The 17,181-nt window shown below is 47.9% G+C and overlaps 1 protein-coding gene across 4 annotated transcripts in view; it reads right to left on the reverse strand.

The window, feature by feature from the left end:
• si:ch73-138n13.1 (uncharacterized) overlaps nt 1–17,181 on the reverse strand; it is a 37,596-nt gene that overhangs the window by 5,894 nt on the left and 14,521 nt on the right. For all 4 annotated transcript variants that reach the window (XM_036979673.2, XM_036979669.2, XM_036979670.2 and 1 more), the window contains 2 exons: nt 11,474–14,650; nt 10,736–10,861 (listed from right to left, as the gene is read on the reverse strand). In XM_036979673.2, the coding sequence (XP_036835568.2) occupies nt 10,736–10,861; nt 11,474–14,650 (3,303 nt within the window). The remainder of the gene's footprint in view (nt 1–10,735; nt 10,862–11,473; nt 14,651–17,181) is intronic.

The following is a 17,181-nucleotide window of genomic DNA, read 5'->3' on the forward strand; positions in this document are numbered from 1 at the left end:
GCTTGAGAGGATCTGCAGAGAAGAACGGGACAAACTCCCCAAATACAGGTGTACCAAGCTTGTAACGTCATACACAAGAAGACTTGAGGCTGTAGTCGCTGCCAAAAGGTGCTTCAACAAAGTACTGAATACTTACGCAAACAGTTTTTGCTTGTCATTATGGGGTAGTGCGTGTAGATTGATGAGGGAAAAAAACTATTTCCTCAACTTTAGAATAAGATTGTAACATAAAAAAATGTGGAATAGGTGAAGGGGTCTGGATTCTTTCCGAATGCACTGTATGTGCCATTGGAGTACCCCTCGGAGGTCGAAGGGAACACATTCTAATATGACAGAACTGGATTCATCTCCACCAGCCTGAATCAAACTATCAAAGCATCTTATTGGCTGTAGGTTCAATCCATCACCACGCCTGTGGAGCGAAACCCCGCCCAGCCTACAGTAACGAAGTTGGCCAGTTGAGAGAGAAAGAGAGAGTGACGCTGGTCCTGATAGCCCTGTATTTTGTGGCTATGGCCAGGCCAGCAGTGGGTGAGAAGGATAATGAGAAGTAATGGGATGAACTCACAGGGCCAGAGACTGGTGAGACACTGTTTGCCGTCTACTGAACCATGGCTCTTTTAATGAGGCTTCTACAGGGGGCACACTGTCCTAAAACCACACACTCACTGCTCCTGTGCATGAATTCAAGCCTGTGTAAGTGCGCACACATACTGTATAGAAATAGAGAAATACTGCTGAACTTCCATGATCTCTACTGACTTCCTTGACAGTGCTATACAGATGCACCACAACACCATGTCTAAAGAGAATGATTGAGGGAAATGTAATGGGTGTTTGGTTTGTGTGTGTGTGTGTGTGTGTGTGTGTGTGTGTGTGTGTGTGTGTGAGTGAGAGCAGGGCCAGAGGGAGAAGGAGGGAAAGGGAGAACAACAGTACAGGATGTCATTCATCATCAATGCCTTTCCTGACAGGAAGAAAGAAGGCCAGGGAGAACAGTAAGAAACTCCCTCCATCTGAGAAAGCACTTGCACCAAAAGTACATTAGCTCCTCTCCAGGCTTTACAGCCCTAAAAAAGTATATTTACAGCACAGTAACCTAGGCTTGTTTTCAAATGATCTTTCTGCCAAATCTGGCTTCAGCAGTTAAACAAGCATTAGTTTGAACATGCTGTTGGTCACATGACTAATGCCTCAGGCTAACAGGTGGGCTGGGCTCAGGGTCAATTAAACAGGAATGCTAATCGATCTACATGCATAGGCCTTTCAAACAGATTAGGTTGGGTCAGTGTTATGGTACAGCTACGTTTCTCGACGTGAGGGGTTTACTGAGAAGCATAGGAGTAACAATAATAACACAGTGAGGAGAAAGTGAGGGGTTTACTGAGAAGCATAAGAGTAACAATAATAACACAGTGAGGAGAAAGTGAGGGGTTTACTGAGAAGCATAGGAGTAACAATAATAACACAGTGAGGAGAAAGTGAGGGGTTTACTGAGAAGCATAGGAGTAACAATAACAACACAGTGAAGAGAAAGTGAGGGGTTTACTGAGAAGCATAGGAGTAACAATAACAACACAGTGAAGAGAAAGTGAGGGGTTTACTGAGAAGCATAGGAGTAACAATAACAACACAGTGAGGAGAAAGTGAGGGGTTTACTGAGAAGCATAGGAGTAACAATAATAACACAGTGAAGAGAAAGTGAGGGGTTTACTGAGAAGCATAGGAGTAACAATAACAACACAGTGAAGAGAAAGTGAGGGGTTTACTGAGAAGCATAGGAGTAACAATAACAACACAGTGAAGAGAAAGTGAGGGGTTTACTGAGAAGCATAGGAGTAACAATAACAACACAGTGAGGAGAAAGTGAGGGGTTTACTGAGAAGCATAGGAGTAACAATAACACAGTGAAGAGAAAGTGAGGGGTTTACTGAGAAGCATAGGAGTAACAATAACACAGTGAAGAAAAAGTGAGGGGTTTACTGAGAAGCATAGGAGTAACAATAACAACACAGTGAAGAGACCAACAAGGTGCAGTAAGAGATGAACAATAAAGTGTTGGCTTCTAAACCCCTCATTTCTGGCAGGAATGATTCCTGATAGGTCAAAAGACAGTCAGAGAAATAGACCTGTCACACCCACTTAATCCCTCTATATCATGAATTTCAGCCTAAGATTTAGTACAACTAATTCACAGGACTACGCATGTAGGATTCAATAAGCAAACCTCCTGTAATCTAAATTCCTTGAACTTGTACCATATCCACCGTGTACGTGGTTGAACTTTAGCACACCCAAACACACCCTCGCTTGGTGTTTGCCGCTCCTGAGGCTACCCGGTTACCTGCCAACCAAACAACAGCAGCAAGACAGAGAGGGTTAAGAAATAACATAGTCCGACTTGTAGTGCTGCTTAAAGCCCTGTAGTATTGACCATGTGAGGGTGTCGGCTCTGCTATCAACAACGCACTCTGGACACGAGGAAAGAGCAGGCCTGCATGGCACCTTATTGTGAAGTAGATGTTTCCTTAATAACATTAGCCGTGGCCAGCCTCCTCTGCTAAGATACCCCCTCTGTGGACAGGAAGGGGGTGTCAATGGAAATGACAGAACAATGAGCGGATGAATAGAAGGAGGGAGGAGAGAAAGGGTGATTGATAATCTAACACATGTTTGAGGAAGTAGAGGAGCCAAAGCCTTGGAAAGTTAGACCTGCCAGACATCACGGCTCTGAAACACATCCTGGTGTTATGACATCATCACATTTATGAAAATGTTCACCTTAAATCCCCTTCTTATTTTAATACAATATGCCTACTTTGGGTTGAGATGAAACACATGCTGGGCCTATTACGTTACTGTGAAGGCATAGTCACTTTAAATTGGATTAATCCACTTCCTTACTGCAAAACAACCATTCATATCCGCCCTGAATAACAGCCAGTCAGACACACAGCTCCACGAATGAGGAAGTGCTGTGAAGCTCTAAGACATTTAACATATGGTCCTGCTGCCTGGAAACAGACAACTCTAGCAGGCCGGTTACTTAGTGCAGGTACAATGACCACAACACGATCACTGCAGAACAAACCTCACACCGCCCCCAGTACGTCCCAACACCTCTCTCCTGCTCTAACCCCTCTAGGTGGAGTCTTCCTCAGTAGGAAAGAAAGAAACGTCCCCTTTTCAGGACCCTGTCTTTCAAAGATAATTCATAAAAATCCAAATAACTTCACAGATCTTCATTGTAAAGGGTTTAAACACCGTTTCCCATGCTCGTTCAATGAACCATAAACAATTAATGAACATGCACCTAAGACATTAACAGCTTACGATAGGCAATTGAGGTCACAGTTATAAAAACTGAGAAGCCTTTCTACTGACTCTGAAAAACACCAAAAGAAAGATGCCCAGGGTCCCTGCTCATCTGCGTGAAAGTGCCTTAGGCATGCTGCAAGGAGGTATGAGGACTGCAGATGTGGCCAGGGCAATAAATTGCAATATCCGTACTGTGAGACACCGAAGACAGCACTACAGGGAGACAGGACGGACAGCTGATGGTCCTCGCAGTGGCAGACCACGTGTAACAACACCTGCACAGACCATGTGTAACAACACCTGCACAGGATCGGTACATCTGAACATCACACCTGCGGGACAGGTACAGGATGGCAACAACAACTGCCTGAGTTACACCTATAAAGCACAATCCCTCCATCAGTGCTCAGACTGAATAGACTGAATAATAGGCTGAGAGAGGCTGGACTGGGGGCTTGTAGGCCTGTTGTAAGGCAGGTCCTCACCAGACATCACCGGCAACGTCGCCTATGGGCACAAACCCACCGTCGCTGGATCAGACAGGACTGGGAAAAAGTGTTCTTCACTGACGAGTCACGGTCTTGTCTCACCAGGGGTGATGGTCGGATTCGCGTTTATCGTCAAAGGAATGAGTGTTACACCGAGGCCTGTACTCTGGAGCGGGATCGATTTGGAGGTGGAGGGTCCGTCATGGTCTGGGGCGGTGTGTCACAGCATCATCGGACTGAGCTTGTTGTCATTGCAGGTAATCTCAATGCTGTGCATTACAGGGAAGACATCCTCCTCCCTCATGTGGTACCATTCCTGCAGGCTCATCCTGACATGACCCTGCAGCATGACAATGCCACCACGCACAGAACGAGCAGTATGGCTGATTTCCTACAAGACAGGAATGTCAGTGTTCTGACATGGCCAGCGAAGAGCCCGGATCTCAATCCCATTGAGCATGTCTAGGACCTGTTGGATCGGATGGTGAGGTCAGGGCCATTCCTCACAGAAATGTTCGGGAACTTGCAGGTGCCTTGGTGGAAGAGTGGGGTAACATCTCACAGCAAGAACTGGTAAATCTGGTGCAGTCCATGAAGAGGAGATGCACTGCAGTACTTAATGCAGCTGGTGGCCACACCAGATACTGACTGTTACTTTTGATTTTGACCCCCTTTGTTCAGGGACACATTATTCAATTTCTGTTAGTCACATGTCTGTGGAACTTGTTCAGTTTATGTCTCAGTTGTTGAATCTTGTTATGTTCATATAAATATTTACACATGTTAAGTTTGCTGAAAATAAACGCAGTTGACAGTGAGAGGGCGTTTTGTTTTTTGCTGAGTTTAGATAGCAAAACACTGACCTGAACTGAACAGGATACTGACAGGGTATTTTGTTCTGTCATTATTACATCAGTGTAATGTACAGACAAGGTGCCAAGTGTTTGCTAAGAATGCAGAACCGAATGTCATTAAAACCTGACTGACTCGGCTTAAGAACTTAAGACCAACTACTGCAACTACATGGGATCCATAGCTAGAGTCTATATCCATACATGGATTCCAGCTATCTGCATTGTGTCCCACCACCCGCCAACCCCTCTTTACGCTACTGCTACTCTCTGTTCATCATATATGCATAGTCTCTTTAACCATACCTGCATGTACATACTACCTCAATCAGCCTGACTAACCGGTGTCTGTATGTAGCCTCGCTACTTTTATAGCCTCACTACTTTTATAGCCTCGCTACTTTTATAGCCTGTCTTTTTACTGGTTTTTATTTCTTTACTTACCTATTGTTCACCTAATACCTTTTTTGCACTATTGGATAGAGCCTGTAAGTAGGCATTTCACTGTAAGGTCTACTACACATGTTGTATTCGGCGCACGTGACAAATAAACTTTGATTTTACTAGATTAAACCCTCCTAGTTTAGGAGGGAGGGACAGGGGGCGAGAAACAACTCCAGCCCACAGTAAGCTATGACCTGAGGAGCCAGTGACACTGCGGTTGCAGTGGGAGCTATGACCTGAGGAGCCAGTGACACTGCGGTTGCAGTGGGAGCTATGACCTGAGGAGCCAGTGACACTGCGGTTGCAGTGGGAGCTATGACCTGAGGAGCCAGTGACACTGCGGTTGCAGTGGGAGCTATGACCTGAGGAGCCAGTGACACTGCGGTTGCAGTGGGAGCTATGACCTGAGGAGCCAGTGACACTGCGGTTGCAGTGGGAACTATGGTGAACACACAGACAAAGGTCAGTGTTATGTCAAAGATGGTATGAGACGCATAGGGCGAGAGAGAGGACACAGAAGCAGATGAGGCACAGAGGGGGGTGAGCACTGAACAGCGAAGACAAGCAGAACAGTCAGGAACTACCAGGATCAGAGAGAGAATTCACATTGCAACACAAATAGACAGACATAAAACACAAGTAGAGAAGGCCTTGACAAGTTTGAGGTGCTTGGAATGGGCAGTGACTGACGAAAGGACAGTTGGTGGTGAGAAGGATTGATGGGGGGGAGCAAGTGTCAAATTGTGTGTGTCTTACAGCAGTGGGGGTGTTGGGGGTGCTGGTCCCAGGACGCCTGCGTAGGGACAGGCGCTGCTGGCTGCGCAGAGAGAACCTACGGAAAGAGTCCCGGCTGCGAGAGGCCAGAGAACGTAATGAGTTGGCCCTCTTGAAGTCCCCGGGGCTGTCCTCGGCCCCCCTGCCCCTACGTTCCACTGCACTGGACACCAAGCTGAGCGCCCCCTGCAGGGACCGGCGGGCGCTCCCCATCCAACCAGACACCTGGGACTGGGCCACAGACAGCTTGTCCCCCAGGTACTCCATCTCAGATCACTAAAAGACCAACGTCACAGAATGAAGTCCGGACAGAGCGCTCGGTCAGGCTGTGGTCCGGTACTGTAGGTCCTGAGTCCAGTGTGATACCGTGGTCGATGGGGAGTCCTTGAGCCAGGTAGTCATCCAGGACGAGAGCTGGTGTCCTGGATACTGTTGAGGTGCGTAGCTAGGTGAATGCTGCAGTAGCTGGGCTGTTTGTAAGGGATAGCACAGCCAGGCAGATGCATCATGACTCCATTTCAGTCCATCATCGGCAGCGAGGTGAACTCTGAGCTTTCTGTTGTTCTGCAAAATGCCTATTTCCATACAGCTATACAGAAGGGCAAGACCGTAGCGGGGGAACCCAAGAGGGTTAGGGCTGTTTAACAGACAAGCCCAGCTGGTAGAGGCTCAGGTGTAACGATGCGTTCACAGCAGATATACTGCTGCACCGTCTGCAAACAGGTTCTTGAGCCACATAGTGATGATCAGACCAAGAAGCAGCAATAACCCCACAGACGCAGAAGTGCAATGTAATGTCACAACATAGCTCATCTGTTCTGATTCTCATGCCCCTCACAGTGGGACTCTGAAGCTGCCGCTCAGACACGTCCGCAATCGGAGGAACAAAATGTTAAAAAATCTACCTCTCCATAGACCCCACACGGCAGTCGTCTTCCTGGTGGAAAACGGTGCAGGAAGAACGGTGCTGAACAGAACAGCTGGTGTCAGGCAGGAGGCTGTACTGATTCCTATTCCCTCGGAGTACCCAGCACACCAACAGCAGCACCGTGGATATAGAAGCACAAACAGGAGAGGAGATTGTGATGCTGAGGTCAAATCCATGAGAGACAAAGACCAGTGCACTCTCCTTCCTTTCCTCTCCCCCTGCAGGTACAGGCCAATAGAGAAATGCGTCAGTCTCCTGCTCCCATTCCCCAGCACTACAGGACTCACGCTCAAGGAGAAATTGAGCGAACAAAGTGAGGGAGGGGAGAAAGGAGGCAGGGAGAAGCGGAGGGAGGGAGGGCCCTGATTTGCAGGAGGGGAGGGCGATATGTTCTGCGGTGCTCCATCTCGCCTGCATGTTTCTGCTTGCAGCGAGGAAGAGAGAATTCTCACAGGCATAGTCAGCACAGGGCAGAGGGGGTAGAAAGTACAGGCATAGTCAGCACAGGGCAGAGGGGGTAGAAAGCACAGGCATAGTCAGCACAGGGCAGAGGGGGTAGAAAGCACAGGCATAGTCAGCACAGGGCAGAGGGGGTAGAAGGCACAGGCATAGTCAGCACAGGACAGAGGGGGTAGAAAGTACAGGCATAGTCAGCACAGGGCAGAGGGGGTAGAAAGCACAGGCATAGTCAGCACAGGACAGAGGGGGTAGAAGGCACAGGCATAGTCAGCACAGGGCAGAGGGGGTAGAAAGCAAACATAGGAAGGGTTGACAGTGATAGGAACTTTATGTTGAGCCTATACCTTCAAATAGATGGAGAGAATGCGTGCCTGAAAGAAAGAGAGAGGGAGCAAAAGAGCAAGGAGGAGACCGGTGTAGCGGTTTTCAAGAGCCGGGGTTGTGGCTGTCAGCAGCTGTGAGCTCATGGCTAAAGGGAGGAATCACGACAGTGTGTCAGAGTTTGCCTAACAAATGTCTCCCTGATTCATGCAAACTGCATGTCAGGTCACAGAACTCTGTCCTTTCCCACTTTCAGTACTCCACCGTTCCTAGCATTCATCTCACTGAATTAAGCCTTAGTGAGTAAGTAAGACACTCTAGTCTATAAAACAACCGAGTACCACAGATTTATTCTCAAACAGAAACCCCCTGAGAATAAACTGGGGCAGAGGCTGATGACTGCTACTCTGAGCTGCCCACAAGTGCCCCCTGGTGGACTTCTGGGGAACAGTTCTGAGGAGCATTGTTGCTTTTAGAACAGACTCCCTCCAGGAACCATCCTATAGCTGGAAATCACAGTTCTCTCCACAAACACACAGACTCAAGTTTCCTCAACACCAACTATGAAGATAACAATTTTACTACCGAAAAAAAGTCTGCTAATAACAATTGTCCAGCAACAAATGACGGCCCTCAAGTCACCTCTAAACAGAGTCCACAAAGGGACATTGGCCTAATGACTTCAGTTGTATCCATCTCGTCTGTCCTCTCCCTGGTGTCCCTGCTCTGATGAATCATCACCCATCACAGCCAGTGTAGATGCCTTAGACAGCTCATGTAGTCTAAGCCTGGTGACCATAGTGTGCACTCACACTAGGCCCAACCTCCACACCGATACAGAGAAACACTATCACCACAACATCAAGTCATTGACACGTGTTTATACTCCAAATCCACACTCACTCAACAAGGAGGTCCCCTCACCCACGCCAATAAATGGACCCCTAGTGTAAAAGACCCAACTTCATTGTAATTTTTTTGCAGAAAAGCTGCTGTGTTGTTCAATGTACATGTTACCAGGTAAATGATTCTGACCCACAGTACACCATGCTCCCACATAGAGCCTGCGAGAAGAGCCCTGTGGCTTCTGGCTATTCGGCGTGGGAGAGTGGGAAATTGTGGAGACCTGGTGTCCAAGTAGGCTACACATAGCTGTGTGTGAAAACATTTCACAGGTAAGACATTTACCTGGTTTAGTATTGTCTGTGTGTGTATAGTCTGTTGTTGGTCTTGGCTAGCTTAATGTTCTGGTAGTGGTTACAACAATAACTCATTCTAGACCAGGTATTTCACACTTGTGTCTCCAGTTGGTCTACAAACAATTAAAAACTAGATTCCCTGCGGTAATTGCAGCACCACTCAGACCAGCAGGAGGTGACAGACACACAGAAAACACCATGAAGTAACACAGGGAGGGCTCATTGGGGGAGGACAGGACCGGGAGGGCTCATTGGGGGAGGACAGGTCAGGGAGGGCTCATTGGGGGAGGACAGGGAGGGCTCATTGGGGGAGGACAGGGAGGGCTCATTGGGGGAGGACAGGGAGGGCTCATTGGGGGAGGACGGGCCAGGGAGGGCTCATTGGGGGAGGACGGGCCAGGGAGGGCTCATTGGGGGAGGGGAGGACAGGGAAGGCTCATTAGGGGAGGACAGGACAGGGAGGGCTCATTGTGGGAGGACAGGACAGGGAGGGCTCATTGTGGGAGGACAGGACAGGGAGGGCTCATTGTGGGAGGACAGGACAGGGAGGGCTCATTGTGGGAGGACAGGACAGGGAGGGCTCATTGTGGGAGGACAGGACAGGGAGGGCTCATTGTGGGAGGACAGGACAGGGAGGGCTCATTGTGGGAGGACAGGACAGGGAGGGCTCATTGTGGGAGGACAGGACAGGGAGGGCTCATTGTGGGAGGACAGGACAGGGAGGGCTCATTGTGGGAGGACAGGACAGGGAGGGCTCATTGTGGGAGGACAGGACAGGGAGGGCTCATTGGGGGAGGACAGGACAGGGAGGGCTCATTGGGGGAGGACAGGGAGGGCTCATTGTGGGAGGACAGGACAGGGAGGGCTCATTGGGGGAGGACAGGACAGGGCAGCCTTGTCTCTGAATGGAATCTGCTTTGTAGCACAGGCTATTTACATGGTGCATGGGTCTCTGTAGTATACCAGGGGTAAAGAGGAGCACAAACACTAAAGTATTAAGACAGGTGCTTGAATAAAAGGAATGTCTATCACACAATGGGAAATGTCACTGCAGAGCCTTTCTTCAGCTATGCAAACAGAAGGCTGTCAAAATGAGCAGCACATAATCCTGAATTACAGGCCTAAAAACATGATTTCATTTCTCTGCTTTGTGTTGTAAAAAGGGGTGGAGAGATGGGCGAGACCATGACTGTCACTTTACTCTTCACCCCCAGTGACTAACTGCATTCCTACTCCACCCTACTGTAACACACAACCTGTACACCCTACTGTAACACACAACCTGTACACCCTACTGTAACACACAACCTGTACACCCTACTGTAACACACAACCTGTACACCCTACTGTAACACACAACCTGCACACCCTACTGTAACACACAACCTGCACACCCTACTGTAACACACAACCTGTACACCCTACTGTAACACACAACCTGTACACCCTACTGTAACACACAACCTGTACACCCTACTGTAACACACAACCTGTACACACAGGTGTACACACAACCTGTACACCCTACTGTAACACACAACCTGTACACCCTACTGTAACACACAACCTGTACACACAGGTGTACACACAACCTGTACACCCTACTGTAACACACAACCTGTACACCCTACTGTAACACACAGCCTGTACACCGTACTGTAACACACAACCTGTACACCCTACTGTAACACAACCTGTACACACAGGTGTACACACAACCCACAACCCAATTTTTTTCCCAAATCACCAGGGTTTTCTGTGAGATTCAGCTCAAAAGTATAAACAGTGATAAAACATAGAACTGAGGGGCTCCAATTGTTACCATGATGAAGCAGTGTCATTTCACTGTAGCAGAAGCTCATTTCTGAAACTTGCCCAACTTTGAGTCAAGAAATGAGGTGATTGTGTGTGTGTGTACACCTGTGTGTATAGAAATAGAGCATCAGGACTCACCCAGCTCTGTCCACCTCTCTCTCTATGTGTACTCCTGCTCCTCATCCTGGACAGGCTCCCCTCCACAGCACTGTCAGACGGGGCTGATCTACGGGACACGCTGCGAGACCTCATCCGGTTCAGCTCCTAAGACATGGGGAGCGTAGAATGAAATCGAATGGTTGCTGTTACAGAACAGTTTAATAGCCTGCTAATATTGATATGCTGGAAAGTCTAGGGGTCTTACGCCTGGTTAACTGGTCTGTAACCTGATTTAAAGAAATCAGCGTATGAGGACCGTGTTGTATGCACGTGTATCCAGGAGACAGCAACCTTGCCTTAGGTTCAGTCTTAACGCCTCCTCAGCTAGCCCGAGCAGATTATTGTTCATTCAAAATGGTGACAGAAATACATATACAAAAATAAACAACAACAAAGGGACAAAACCAAAGCACACTGAGAAAAATAACCCTGCATCCTCCTGGTTCTGCAAGCTTGCACCCTAATCATCTTTCCATTTCCTCCACCTGTGGGCTTAATAAGGCTTGGCACAGCACCTGCCCCGGTCAGTGCTGCCACCCGGGGAAGGAGTGTGGAAGTGTATCCTGGTAGTGTTCTGCCCAACTGTGTGTCAACACTAAACCACCCCCCATAATCCGAACATTACACAAAAGCACTTGTACTGGTTGAATTCATTGAATCCTATAGATGCCACTGATTCACATAGCCTATGTCTCTCCTTATGATACTGTTTCTTACCTGGGAGCCCTGAGATCTCCTCTGTCCTCTGGCCTCTACCCTGTGCCTCTGGGGCTCTGAGTCCTGGGGGAACCAGGTCTGCTCCATGGGGGACCCAGGGCTGTGGGTCTCTCTCCTGGGGAAGGATGGTTCACTGGGCATACCAGACCAGCGTCTCTCTGGGACCAGGATGGGGGCCGTGGCCATGTCCTCCAGCCCGTGGAGGAGCTGCTCCAGGCTGGGTTTATTGGCAGGCTTCCTGGGTGGCTCTGGTCCAGCCATGGGCCTATCCACTGATTCCTCGTCGATGCTTAGCCTCTGCTCCCACAGCTCCTGCTGAGAGGGGGCCCACACAGTACTGGGTCGCCCCACCCTTTCTGGAGAGTGGGGGTGGGATCTCACCCCATTACCTGGGTCTGAGCCCTGGATGCCAGTAACAGGGAACACCTCTCTAGTGGGCAAGGGTTGTGTCTCGGTCTGGGACCTGAATGAGTCTATGTCCAGGATACCAGGTCTGTAGTGGTCATCTGCCCAGGGAGAGGGCTGCTTCCATCGGACACTAGGGGAGTGGGGACTGCCTCTGGAGTGCAGGTCACCCAAAGACCAGCACCCAGAGTCTAGATCCAACATTTTAGGTCTGAGAGGTAAAGAGTCCAGCACCCCCCTCTCCTGGTTCTCTCTCCTCTGCCCCTCCATGATTCTCTGTCTCTCTGCCTCCTCTTGTATGGTTACCTGTCTCATCTTCTCCTGCTCATCTCTCTCCATCTTTTCCCTTAGTCTCTGCTTTTCAAGCTCATGAAGCAGTTGTCTCTCTCTCTCATTCTGCTTCTGTCTTTCAAACTCAAACAGTTGTCTTCTCTCCATCTCCTTTATTCTCTCCAGTTCTTCTACCCTCTGTCTCTCTGTCTCTAACTCCCTTTTTCTATCCCTCTGGTTTTCCAATTCCTGTCTCTCAAAGTCCAACTGTTTCTGTCTCTGCCTCTCCAACTCACTCTGTTTTTGTCTTTCCAGATCGCGTTGCCTCTCTCTCTCCAACTCTCTCTGTTTTTGTCTTTCCAGATCGCGTTGCCTCTCTCTCTCCAACTCTCTCTGTTTTTGTCTTTCCAGATCGCGTTGCCTCTCTCTCTCCAACTCTCTCTGTTTTTGTCTTTCCAGATCACGTTGCCTCTCTCTCTCCAACTCTCTCTGTTTTTGTCTTTCCAGATCGCGTTGCCCCTCTCTCTCCAACTCTCTCTGTTTTTGTCTTTCCAGATCGCGTTGCCTCTCTCTCTCCAACTCTTGCACTCTTTCCCTTTCCAACTCTCTCTGTCTGTCTTCCTCCTGTTGTATGGCTTGCTGTCTCATCTTCTCCTGCTCCTCTCTCTCCATTTTCTCTCTAAGTCTCTGCGTTTCAAGCTCCAGAAGCTGTTGCCTCTCTCTCTCATTCTGCTTCTGTTTTTCAAACTCAAACATTTGCTTTCTCTCCATCTCCTTAATTCTCTCCAACTTCTTCTGTCTCTCTAAGTCTAACTGTCTCTGCCTCTCCTTTTCAAACTCTTTCTGTCTCTCTAAGTCTAACTGTCTCTGCCTCTCCTTTTCAAACTCTTTCTGTCTCTCTAAGTCTAACTGTCTCTGCCTCTCCTTTTCAAACTCTTTCTGTCTCTCTAAGTCTAACTGTCTCTGCCTCTCCTTTTCAAACTCTTTCTGTCTCTCTAAGTCTAACTGTCTCTGCCTCTCCTTTTCAAACTCTTTCTGTCTCTCTAAGTCTAACTGTCTCTGCCTCTCCTTTTCAAACTCTTTCTGTCTCTCCAACTCGATCTGGCTCTCCCTCTGCAGCTCGTGCCATCGCTGTCTTTCCAGCTCTCTTTGTCTCTCACTCAGTCTCTCGTTCTCCAACTCATTGTGTCTCTCTCTTTCTAATTCTTTTAGCTTTTCCTTCTCTCTCTTTCTTGCATATTCTAACGGTTTCTGTCTCTCCATGTCCAGCTGTGTCCGTTTCTCCCTCTCAAACTCCTTGCTCTCCCTCTGCCATTCTTTCTCCCTCTCCAACTCTTTTACTTTCTCAAGGTCTACTTGTTTTTGTTTTTCTATTCCCAGCTCCTCCCTCCATGTCTGTCTGTCCCATGCCGTTCCTCTCTCCCTTTCCTGTGTTTGATTCCGCTCCATCAGTTCTTCTTGTTGTTGACCTTGGGAGCTTTTTCCAAAAGCTTCATCTAGAGAGGGGTTCCTTCGTACTTGTAAGACCTTCCCTTGAGAGCCCCATTGTCCAGACTTCATAGAGAAATTGTCAAAGGGAACTTCCACGTTCCCTCTCTCGGTTTCCTCGTCCCCAATGGATACAGCTTCCTGGATCTGACCAGTCAGAGCAAAGTAGGTGGCCCTGGGCTTGGGTGGCTGCTCATCTGCCTCCAGCATTTTCAACCGCTTCGGTGCTGCCACTTCCTCTCTCTCCCTCTCCTGTTCTCTCGGCTTCTCCCTGTCTACATCCGTTTGCATCCTCCTCTCCGCTTCCCTCTGCCTCTCTTTCTCATCCTCCTTTCTCTCCCTCTCCTTTTCCCTTTGTCTTCCTTTCTCTACCTCTGCCTCCCTACCCATCTCAGTGGTATTCCACTTCTGCAGAACTCCAACCCTCAGGTAGTGTGGTCCCTGTTCCTGTTGGGAGGCTGGTGCTCTCCTTTGAGCCAAACTGAGGACTCCTTGGACCTGAGCATGCCTCTCCTCCACTGGCTCAGCCCTGGCTGACCGATTCCCCTCAGAACGCCTGGAACGGAGGGTCATGGCTTTGTCCTCGAGCTGAGCCAAAGGGACACTCTCACTAACGGCTCTCCTCTCTCCCACCGCCTGCACAGTGTCAAACAAGTGCTCTACAAGAAGTGGACTGGAGGGAGACACAGGCTTGCGGTAGGTGGCGGTGACCAGGCTGCCGTCGTTCTCCCCATCCCCAAGTTTGAGGGACACACTTCTCTTGGGACAGCCCTTTGTGGCACTCTGTGCCCTATCCTCCTCCATCACCAGCACGCTGTGTCTCTCCACCACATTCTCAAACAGGGCTGCTCGCACCGTCTGTGCCCCACTGCTGGGGCAGCTCTCCATCCATCGCCCTGCTTCAGTCAGTACTGCTGAAGGGTCAGAGGTGGTCTGGGTGGGCTGCTCTTGTATGCCTCTGATGTCGTCATCCACCTTTTTTTGGTCACTGAAGGTGTAAACGGAGTCCTCCACCTAAAAATAAGTAATTTAATGAGTTTGGTTACATTAAGTCAGACAGTCTGTGGGCACTTCTGCAATAATCCTTATGAGCACTGCCTTGACAAGTTGCATGTCATCTCAAATCAAGCTTTCTTCAATATTTATTCACTGGTTATTAATTTACTTATGAGTGCTCATGTCAATAAACCTAACTATGGATAAGAAATTGATAAGGGGACAATTTTCTTATAGCTGAAAGTCAATATCATCTGCCATTGTCTTTCAATAAGTTAATTCCAACAGATACACTTAGCTAGTGGATAATACAAGATCTGGGAGTGAACGTGTCTGTTGGACAAATAGTCAGATTTGTTTGAAATATTACATAAGGACAGAGAAAGAGAGCGTGATACGAAGTGAAGTGACTGAGCGAGGCATTGTGTCTGGGAAGAAAGGGGATCCCACTCCTATTTGTTGGGTCCATAATGCTGATGTGGCAATCAAAGCCTATCCATGTTGACCTTTACCCCACTGCTTCACTCCCCGCATGTTTCATAACCAACACACAGAACCAGCAGAGATGACGAATGCCCCAGGTTAGGTTTCACAGTTCTTTGTACCTCTGTGGCAGTGGTGTTCCTTTTCGCTTCCATGCCCCATTTTCCTACGGGACATGCTTTCCCATAACTAGAGCAAAGACTGATTATGAGAAAATGTTGTGTCCAGGTTGTTTGAGAGACGAATTGCAAATCAGAATTTTCCTTGAACATAGTCCTTATAGTGGAAACGTTGCACGAAGATCAAGTTATTTTTGGGGGCTTACAGTGGCAAACACAGAAACTATATAAATACATTACATTTTCAAAAATCGAAACTAGTAAAAAAAAAAACAATGAAATAAAGGAATATAGAGTGGGGCAAAAAAGTATTTAGTCAGCCACCAATTGTGCACTCCCACTTAAAAAGATGAGGCCTGTAATTTTCATCATAGGTACACTTCAACTATGACAGACAAAATGAGGGAAAAAAAAATCAGAAAATCACATTGTAGGATTCTTAAAGAATTTATTTGCAAATTATGGTGGAAAATAAGTATTTGGTCAATAACAAAAGTTTATCTCAATACTTTGTTATATATCCTTTGTTGGCAATGACAGAGGTCAAACGTTTTCTGTAAGTCTTCACAAGGTTTTCACACACGGTTGCTGGTATTTTGGCCCATTCCTCCATGCAGATCTCCTCTAGAGCAGTGATGTTTTGGGGCTGTTGCTGGGCAACACGGACTTTCAACTCCCTCCAAAGATTTTCTATGGGGTTGAGATTTGGAGACTGGCTAGGCCACTCCAGGACCTTGAAATGCTTCTTACGAAGCCACTCCTTCGTTGCCCGGGCGGTGTGCTTGGGATCATTGTCATGCTGAAAGACCCAGCCACGTTTCATCTTCAATGCCCTTGCTGATGGAAGGAGGTTTTCACTGAAAATCTCACGATACATGGCCCCATTCATTCTTTCCTTTACACGGATCAGTCGTCCTGGTCCCTTTGCAGAACAACAGCCCCAAAGCATGATGTTTCCACCCCCATGCTTCACAGTAGGTATGGTGTTCTTTGGATGCAACTCAGCATTTTTTGTCCTCCAAACACGACAAGTTGAGTTTTTACCAAAAAGTTATATTTTGGTTTCATCTGACCATATGACATTCTCCCAATCTTCTTCTGGATCATCCAAACGCTCTCTAGCAAACTTCAGACGGGCCTGGACATGTACTGGCTTAAGCAGGGGGACACATCTGGCACTGCAGGATTTGAGTCCCTGGTGTTTTACTGATAGTAGGCTTTGTTACTTTGGTCCCAGCTCTCTGCAGGTCATTCACTAGGTCCCCCCGTGTGGTTCTGGGATTTTTGCTCACCGTTCTTGTGATCATTTTGACCCCACGGGGTGAGATCTTGCGTGGAGCCCCAGATCGAGGGAGATTATTAGTGGTCTTGTATATCTTCCATTTCCTAATAATTGCTCCCACAGTTGATTTCTTCAAACCAAGCTGCTTACCTATTGCAGATTCAGTCTTCCCAGCCTGGTGCAGGTATACAATTTTGTTTCTGGTGTCCTTTGACAGCTCTTTGGTCTTGGCCATAGTGGAGTTTGGAGTGTGACTGTTTGAGGTTGTGGACAGGTGTCTTTTATACTGATAACAAGTTCAAACAGGTGCCATTAATACAGGTAACGAGTGGAGGACAGAGGAGCATCTTAAAGAAGAAGTTACAGGTCTGTGAGAGCCAGAAATCTTGCTTGTTTGTAGGTGACCAAATACTTATTTTCCACCATAATATGCAAATAAATTCATTAACCATCCTACAATGTGATTTTCTGGATTTCTTTTCCTCATTTTGTCTGTCATAGTTGAAGTGTACCTATGATGACAATTACAGGCCTCTCTCATCTTTGTAAGTGAGAGAACTTGCACAATTGGTGGCTGACTAAATACTTTTTTGCCCCACTGTACTGTATTCACAAAGCTTTAACTAAGTTAACACCATCTTCAAATGTTGCTCAAACAAACAGTG

The sequence above is a fragment of the Oncorhynchus mykiss genome, chromosome 6 (assembly GCF_057628025.1).
Source record: "Oncorhynchus mykiss isolate SJ-2025 chromosome 6, ASM5762802v1, whole genome shotgun sequence".
In the NCBI taxonomy this organism is placed as follows: Eukaryota; Metazoa; Chordata; class Actinopteri; order Salmoniformes; family Salmonidae; genus Oncorhynchus; species Oncorhynchus mykiss.